General features: G+C 33.3%; 2 protein-coding genes across 4 annotated transcripts; both read right to left on the bottom strand.

Moving 5' to 3' along the window:
- Nucleotides 1-438: 438 nt before the first annotated feature.
- Nucleotides 439-3683, bottom strand: LOC306865722 (mitochondrial import inner membrane translocase subunit Tim10 B-like). 2 transcript variants are annotated; one of them, XM_079410483.1, is made up of 4 exons: nucleotides 3510-3679; nucleotides 3312-3407; nucleotides 2480-2504; nucleotides 446-1177 (listed from the first exon to the last, which is right to left on the bottom strand). In XM_079410483.1, exons 2-4 carry the CDS (start codon nucleotides 3314-3316, stop codon nucleotides 647-649), a joined length of 561 nt encoding a protein of 186 aa, XP_079266609.1. In that variant the 5' UTR covers nucleotides 3317-3407; nucleotides 3510-3679; the 3' UTR covers nucleotides 446-646. The 2 variants fall into 2 exon arrangements, with proteins under 2 accessions (XP_079266608.1, XP_079266609.1); XM_079410482.1 differs by lacking the exon at nucleotides 2480-2504 and having other exon boundaries at nucleotides 439-1177; nucleotides 3510-3683.
- Nucleotides 3684-4008: 325 nt separating this feature from the next.
- LOC306865721 (uncharacterized protein) lies at nucleotides 4009-8459 on the bottom strand. Of its 2 annotated transcripts, none has more exons than XM_079410480.1 (6): nucleotides 8363-8459; nucleotides 7528-7647; nucleotides 7367-7430; nucleotides 7198-7262; nucleotides 7030-7103; nucleotides 4009-4882 (listed from the first exon to the last, which is right to left on the bottom strand). In XM_079410480.1, exons 1-6 carry the CDS (start codon nucleotides 8370-8372, stop codon nucleotides 4463-4465), a joined length of 753 nt encoding a protein of 250 aa, XP_079266606.1. In that variant the 5' UTR covers nucleotides 8373-8459; the 3' UTR covers nucleotides 4009-4462. The 2 variants fall into 2 exon arrangements, with proteins under 2 accessions (XP_079266606.1, XP_079266607.1); XM_079410481.1 differs by having other exon boundaries at nucleotides 7528-7547; nucleotides 8363-8456.
- Between the last annotated feature and the right edge of the window lie 849 nt (nucleotides 8460-9308).

Raw genomic sequence — 9308 nt, 5'->3', positions numbered from 1 at the left:
TATACTAATTAATTTATAGGAGATTCTGGATAATATTTATCATAAGTTGTGAGGTAGTTTCTCGTAATGTAGTTTCTAAAATGCATAGTGAAATGAATAGTATTCAAATTCACTAATATAATTAATATCACCATAAGCATGATTACTGCAACAAGTAATAATAAATAAAATGTTAATTACAAAGTTATCTATATGTGCAAAATAAAAATGAATATGTAATATTCATACTTATGTAATGTGATACAACTGCTTAAACAGAAATACCTTTAAAGAAAACATTAAAGAACACAAAAAATCATCAGTGTGGATAACAATAATTATCAAATAAAAATGTTATCTAGTAACATTTTTACTCATATACATCTTTAATTACACAAAACACTTATCCTAAAAATACCACATACAGATTTAATAATAAATAAAGAAGTCAAATGAATTATCTTTTCATGATGTACTTTTATTAAAAGACACATGTTAGCCATCAGTACATAGTTATTCAATGTTTTAGTACAGGTATTTAAATATTGATGAAACCCATTCCATGACCAACTGTCTTAAAAAGGCTTTTGTGCCTTTTGGCTGTTAAGACTTAATATGGAGCATAAACAAAATCTCCTAGACATGTCTTCTCTGCCATGTCTCAAGATCAGGATGGATTTTGGGGGCTCTGTCCTGCTCCCCTTTCAGACCGTGTTTCAGGACCTGATGTGGTTGTTACACTGCTGGGCTTCAGATTTTCTGCTGCACTCAAGATGGGACCTCCATCTACTTTAGGTACACTAGAAGATGTTGAGATCACTGGCGATGGTGCTACTTGTCCTTCTAAAGACTCTTTTGTAAAGGTTTGTGTGTTGTTTGGTACTGTGGGCGCATCTGTCAATGACTGTGTTCGTTCAAAAGCTGAGACATTTGTCTTGACATCTGATGGACTATTAGAAACTGAAGGTATCTGTGAGCTCTCAAGCATTGGTGTTGTGGTTGTGATAGCAGTAGACGAATTTTCTAATGATGAAGCACCTCCTTGTGCTGCAGCTTCAGCTTTTTCTAATTCTGCAGCTTTGCTCTCCATCTCCTGCATTCGCTTCTGCACCATCGCAGGCATCAGCTGCACATACGTGCCCATTAAACGGTGATTGGTCCTTATTAACTTGCCAGCACAACTGTCAACACATCGCTCCTGGTAAAACAACACAAACAAAACACAGAAAAGGGAACATTATATAACTGTCATAGTAAATCTATGTGTAATGACCAGGGTTTCTGCAGATTTGATGGGTAACACATTATGTTAATATATTCACTTAATTTGAATGTGAGTTGTATTACACAACGAGTTGAATGAGCAACACTCCAGAGTATATAAGGCTTATAGCTCTGCTTTTAAACACTGGAATATGGAAAACAACTCTTTCATTGTACTTCACACGGCAAAAAAGTGATGTTCTTCCTTAGTGTTTTTATCTTGATTCCCCATGCAAATGTTTAAAGATTCTTAAATCAATATGCATGGTCATACATTGTCATGGTCAAAATGAAAACTAATTTTATTTTGTTCCATTTTTCAAGACTTAATTTTACATTTGCCTCTCAAGTAAGTGTATCTTGATCTATTTTGGATATTTGTATTGGAAAACAAAAATACAGAGGAAGACGTTTTTTGCAATGCATGCAAAATGTAATGCCATGACTTCATAAATTCAAGACTATCTGCTCTGATTTCAAACTTTTTAAGGCCTTAATTAGTTGTGGAGGGAATTAAGACTTTTTAAGTCCTCCAGAATGACAGAAGTCTACCTTCACATTCATAAATGAATAAATAAATACATTTACACATGCAGATGGAAAAAAGTAAACAGTCCTTTAGTTTATTTCCTAATGATTTTGTTAAATTATTTCAACTAATTATGCTCTGCTATGTCAAAAATAGTCAGCTAAAACGGGCCACGTTTTGGTAAATGACTTCTAATACCATAAAATAAGCTATGCATGAGATCTAATGATATTCTTATAAATTAGCATCTTAAATATATTTGTATTTTTTAAATGTGAAGAAGTATAAAAGTTTTAAAATTATGAGAGTTAGAGTATCAGCAGGTATCTTCTTTAGCCACGGCACTACATTCAGGAAAAATGGGCCAATATATAAGGAGAACAACACAGGTAATTTCAGCTTAAATTACATTTTTAACAGTAAATTGACACTATTGTCTTTAGTGTGCCATAGCAACACCATAAATGTATTTCATTAAATAGAAAGCTGAATGAATATTTAATTGAACAATGCAATTAAAAATGAACTGATCATGTTGTATAGGTGTGTGTTTCTGTGCACTGGTGTCTTTTGTGTGCATAATATGTGTATGCTTGTATTTAAAAAAAAAAATTATGTGTAAAAGTGTGTGTGTGTGTGTGTATGCACCCCATTTTATTGACATCTTCCTTTCTTTCCATTTCTTTTCTCGTCTCTCTGTTTACTTACTTTGCTTGTCCTCCAGCCATACTGTCTGTAATGCATTTAAAAAAAAAAGACTGCTAAGATTTTGTATGGATACATATCTAGGCCTATAAACCTATTTTCACCCTCAATTTCTGTCTAAAAGTGTGTGTGTGTATGCAGCCCATTTTAGCTTAATCAGTCATTTCTACCTAAAATGACCTTTTTCTACAATAATCAAAGTTTCTTTTATAAATTAAACTTTTTTTATTTGAAAGAGCATGTCAAAACATTGTTCATAAACCTTTGCTTTGTTGGTAAGCTTACTTATAATTGCTTTAGTACCCTTATTAGTGATTAATTAAATTTTCTGTCAGGCTCAATTACCTTACAATTTCTCAGACAAGCTTCATGTAACACTCTGCCCTGCCTGCCTTAAAAACTCAGACCAATAAAAATTATTGTTTCAAGCGTTGAAGCAACAATGCAAAATCAGTTATTGTGATTGTCTGTAGAAATTTAAAGATATAATGCTACAACCTTATTTGGCCCATTTTACCTGATAGCCCATTTTAGCTGACTTCACCCTATATTTTTGATGTGAATCCTGTTTTACATTATTTCTTAATGATTTTGAGATTATTCTCTGCTATGTCAAAAATATTTATAGTACTATTACAATCTTAGTGTATTTTTATTTGCATTTTTGGTTTATGAGCCTATATTTTATTTCGAATCTTGCTCCTATTTAATATGTTCCCTACACACACACGCACGCACCGAAAAACTATAAATAACATCCCAGGAACACATCAATTAAGGCATTTTTTAAACGTTTTTATAAATTAAAATAATAAGTAAATCATATTTGCCTCACCTCATCCATTGTCAGATTTCTGTAGTTGAAATTGCTTGTGCATCGCTGGAAGCAGATGTCCGTCATGCGATTGTAAACAAGGAGGAAGTCCCGCAACTAAATCACAAAAAACAGTACAATAAAATCATGATTTTATTAAATATTTGTCGCATTCATGTATGCATGAAAAGGACTGCACGCGCTAGCTGTAATACGTACATTTCTTAGCTGTCCGGCTGGGTCCATAACAATATTGTTGGCAGTATATATCAAGACAAACGTTTATATAACTGCAAATAAATTACAATTGAAAGAGATGAAAATAAGAAATTATATCCAAGAGCTATCGCATGACTTTCAACAGCGCGCGGCCATGTTTACTATCACGTGACTACAGGAGAAAACGTCACTATTAGTTAGGGCGGAAATTTGCAAAAAGTCCTCACCTCGCTACTGTAGTGTTGCATTTTTCATGCTTGTCGTCTCTGTACATGAAATGAAGACTTTTTACTTTCTTTCTTTCTTTTCTTTTTATTAACAAAAGTGGTTAAGGAGTGTAAGGAAAGCTTTTGCCCACTATTTTTTCATTTGACAGTTTCTAGCAAAGCTAAGTGAGATTTTTTTATGGTAAATATTTGGTACATTTTATGGCAATTTTTTGCATCTTCAGACATTCTTCAAAGCTTTCAAATAAAGAATTACAGATACAAAAACAGAGTCACACCAATACCTTTAATATCAAGACAAAGCCACAGAAATCCTATTACAACAACTCTGAATGTGTAGCCTATATCAAATGACTTGAGTCATCAGTCAACCTTATTTTCACAAATATACATTTATATGTTATCCTGAAAATCTAAAAAATAAGAAGCAGATAAATATTTGTTAATATATTCTTCTCACTATAAGTACAACAACAAACAGACCAACCTTCAAATGCAAGAAACAAGAAAGCACATTTAAAGTGGTAAACTCCTTTAGATGTGTCTCGATTGGACACAACCTCAGAACAGATAGCCGGTCTCCTCTGCATGCTTTTGAACACACAGAAATTATGATTTGGGCTGTGACATATTAAGCGACAAGCTTTAAATATCACAGCTGTTGACAGCACCACCCCACAGTATCCTGTGTTTCTTTTTTTAAGACGGTAAAGTTTTTTATTTTTTTTAACTCTCAAACTGTAAACTGTCTTGTTCTAGACTTTGTCTTGATCTACCGAGGGAGTGATCAAACTCTTCATGCACATTTCTGTGCCTCTCAAACTCTCTCTCTGCATTATCATCTCTTTCCATTTCCATTTCCATTTCCATTTCTCTTTCTCTCTCCCTCTCCCTCTCTTCTGCCTCCAGGGCTACTTGATGACTGTTGAGGTAGATGCTGTGACGTGAAACCATGAGGCTGCTGCTCTGGGACGGGAGAGTGATATCTGCCTCGTCATCCTGGTCCATACAGTTCTGCTGGGATGCAGGTTGAGGATGTGTCTGGGCCTGATGAGTCTGAGCCTGTTTTTGGTATTTTCTCTTCTTCCTACGCTTTTTATTGGAAGTCAGATCCAAAGAGGCGTAGGACACGTCCCCCTGTTGGACCTGTGAGATAATGACAAACCTAAACTGTATTTTCATGACATCCCCAATGCATGAAAAACAAAACAAAACCCATGATGTTACGTTAACTTAGTGTACCTTGCCTCAGTTTAGCTTTCAGGTTAAATTGCAACACAACAAAGGCCATCAAAACAATTTCGCAATAAGTTGTGCAATACTGGTATAGCTTTCCTAAAGTCTCAGACGGCAAATCTGCGTTGTGATATCTTACACCTCTGATTTTTGTGTTGAAAAGGCATTTTTAGACCTGTAGATTATTTACTGTGTTCCGCAACAGGGACCTAAATTATGAGAATGTTGCATTTTCTTTTTGGTTTAGTTCACTTTCATATGGCAACATTTCAAAGCATAAAAAAATGTGTTTATGCGAGTCGTATATAAGTAAAATTGTTCTCTCACTGGTGCAAATGTTTGTTCCTTCAAGCGTCATCCATCAAGGCTATGTCTGTAGTTGTCGTTACACACATTTTTATTCCCGAATATACACTATTTCTCAGTTAGAACAGGAATCAATGGAAAGAAGAAGAACAATTAAACAACGTTTTAAGATGAATAGGTGCTCTTTGGTTTTCAGCTGCGATAACTGATGTGCTCGCCCAGGAAATCAGATTTTGCTGATTAATACATTTCCCATTATTAATTCTTTTACAGCTTGGTTTGTTGTATTGGATTTCTTTGTCACCAAACCAAACCAGTTTGTTTTCAATTGAACTGAGGCTACCACGTTCAGGTGATCTTGGACTGATCGTTTTGTTCATATATGCCTAAACAAACTGAACTAGGAAAGAAAATGTGCCAGTTTCAAAAACAAATGCTCCAAATGAGCCAGATGGGAAAACAGCATAAAACTCAACACCAAATTTTAAAGTCTGAAATGAATAAATGATTTTGTCCATTGGAAATGGATTGAATTTGTGTTATTACAATGTGAGTGGCAGGTTAGTGAAGAGAAGATGTTATTGTCCCGCCTTCACGTCGATGAACACATCATGAGAGATGCTGATTAAAGATTGACCCTTTTCACATTTCACAAAAAAATATTGTTGGTCAAAAGAGAGAAAGATGTCAAATTTGCCTTCACTCTGTTATCCTTTGAATTAGAAACCCTGACACTGCAGCGTTAACTAGTTTTATGTATGCCAAGGTAAGAAAACACAAAGTCTATGGTTAAAATATATATTAAAGTTAAAAAATTAAAATTTTGCTAGATTTGCGATGTTAATAACTTTGGAAATGCTTTGTCATAGTCTGTGAAAAGGGTCCATAATGTGAGTGGCACGAATTAAAAAATAATAATGATGTGCACGGATGAACACTGCAGCATTTAATAAAAAAAAAATCTCAATTTTGATATGGTGGTGACTTTAGCATAACAAAAAAGGCGCAATATCTTGCAGAAGGATCAATGCACTTGAATGTTTAGCGAGCTATTAATGTGGCATAACAATGTAGCTTTTGACAAACATACTGCTAGGGGTCTGAGAAACCTGACCACGCGTGCCTTTTTTCTGAAAAATGCATAGGCGTGTGTGCCTAAAATAGTTATCCAGTCTGCATTCTCACGCAGCCCTTCTCTGCATTAAAGTGATTATGAAAAATGTCACACAGCACAGATTGATATATGAAGGTACGCTTTCTAATTTTGAGTGCGTTGGAAATACTCCAATGCATGCAACAACCAGCAGATTTTACTTTAAAATAGAGATCATTTAATAGTTGCTGCATAAGAGAAGACAGAGAACCTGAAAATAAAATCCATATATTAAATGTTTCAATTCTGTTCAGAGTTTAATATGCAATTTGTTAATGGTTGGCCATCAAATTACCAACGCTAGCCAGCGAACCAGCCAACCAAACAAACAAATGGATAAATGGATGAATAAATAAATAAATAAATAAATAAAAAGAGCAGGGATATCAGTTTGGATGGATATTTTTCATAAAAACTTTGATTTATCTTGTAAACGTTTGTACGGTTAACGGATAAACTCATTGTTTTACAGTATATTTTATGTCTACTAATGTAGATAAGTAGTGTAAATATTCATGTAAAAATTATTTCATGTTAATAATGTGCATTGCATGGCTCCAGATCTGAGCAATTTCCATGAAATTTGTTGAAACCATACCTTTAATCCCTGCTTTGCTGTGCTTGCATGTGACATTTGTTCATAGCACACCTCCGGAGACATTTCAAAAGGTCCTGTACAGAATGAACAGGTATTAAATATAAAGCAAGGCCATCATAACAGCATAATTATTAGCTCTAGGTAGCAGACATGCACTGGATTACCTACCTCCATCTAAACATATATTTCCATAAATCGGATTTTCCTGTCTTTCCATCTCATCATCCTCAAACCTGCACAAAACAAACCCAAATGTATTGAAATGATTCAAAGGGCTGCTGCTAGGGAAAAGGATTTATACATTTTAAATTCATTCAAACAATATGCTGATAATTACCTGTAAGACTGAAGTGAATCTTGATGTAATGGTTCATCTCCATATTTCAACATGTTTTCATTTGCTGATTAAAAAAAAAAAGTTTATAACTGTGACCTCAGTAGATTTGTCATAATTCATCTTTTTATATGTTCTATAAAAATCAAATGTATTAAGCATACCTGCATATTTGTTTTCCTTTCTTCTTAATAAACAGAGTACAATGTTTAAGCACACAGATATCAGCAGTGCAATCGATGTCAGACTAATAGCAACATATTGACTTGTGCACTGAGATGATCCTAAAGAGAGAATTAACAGCTCATGATTGGATGAATATTGCATTACCTTCCCATTACATCTTATCTAATATTAATAGATATATTTACAAAATTTTATAATCATTTCCACAGTAGCCATTATTTTGCCTGACTAAACTGAAACAACAACAACAACAACTACAGGCAAATTGGTGCAATCGTTATTTTATAATTCTTTTTTTATTCTTCTTTAAAAAAAAAAAAACTTTCAATAAATATATTCGAATTTAACATTTTATTTATTGATATAAAAATGGTTGCAGTCAGACATAACTTCAAATAGTGTATAAACAGAAATCATTAAGAAAAGTTGTTTGAGTTTCCGTAGATGTCATCACACTGAAATAATTTAAAGAATTTCAACCAATATAATTGTTATCATTCATATCATTAATAAACTTCACTTATTGTTTTTGTAGATTATTTACTGTATAATTTACTGTATTATTCAATGAAGATTTAGTATGTCAGGGTTTGATTTCAATCTATCACTATTCTAAGCCTTAAGAACAAAAAATGACTGAGAACCACAAAGAAAACCTGCAAAAAACAATTCTGAAAGAAAAAAAAGTATAAAGTCTCCCATTAACATGATTATTGATTGAGACAACAAAACAGCTTTCATTTAAACACATGTTAGAAATACGGTCAGCAGAGAACAATCCCATACAAAAGGGATAAATCATGTTCTTCTTACCTATCCCCATGATTTTATAGGGTCAAATATCCACTAAAGCCTTCTCTGAGAAGCTTTTCACCTGTACGTGAGCATGTTCAACAAGAAGTACACCAGTGTTGCTGCTATTTTTATCGTCTTTAGACGTTTTCGGTTACAAACAGGAAATGTGGCGGCTACCTTATTCGTTGCAAACGTTCACATCATAAGAAACACATGGAGTCTGCATTGTGTAATGTCATGAACCACACTGTTGTTGAGATGTACATCGAAAGCATTTCATTTTTTACTGTGTCATTGTGTTTATTAAAATGTAAGAGTGAAATGTTTCTGAAAGAATTTGCATTTAAAAGTGTCCTTCTTGTGTTTTGGGAAATATGTCAAATCTGTTGTGTTTGTTATCTTTATTATAAAGTATATTGCCGTTATGTTTTTATCTTGCATTGATTTCTTGTGAGCAAACACAAATATTTAGAAAATTAGGTGAAAAGTAAGAAATCAAACAGGGCCATAACTACCATAGACACTGAGAGTGCTGCAGTATTTAGTTTAGCATTGCACGAATATGTGCTTTTCAATGACCAATTCTTAAAATTTTTGCCTTTTTTGCTCCAATCTTGAATATTTGGTTACATCCATGAGATCAAATACTTTGTTGAACAGCAGTTTTATTGTGAAACAAATCATCATTTGCAACTAAATGTCAAAGACAAGCTTATTATCAACACAATGTTCTTATAATTACAATTTATTATGATATTCATAATATTTTTTTAACAGAACAATTACACAATCCTGTTTTCTACTTTCTGTATTTTGTATAACTGAACTTATTCTGTGATGCAAAGATATAAAATGAAATTTAGCAAAATGTATTCTTTTTGTCATACATTATTGGTAAATTACCTGTATACATCATGAAGTACACTAATACATTGGAGACGTGATTATACAGTGCAGGATACAG

Source organism: Barbus barbus, assembly GCF_936440315.1.
Source record: "Barbus barbus genome assembly, chromosome: 47".
Lineage (NCBI taxonomy): Eukaryota > Metazoa > Chordata > Actinopteri > Cypriniformes > Cyprinidae > Barbus > Barbus barbus.
The sequence above is the reverse complement of the archived record's forward strand: the minus strand, read 5'-3'. Positions and strand labels throughout refer to the sequence as shown.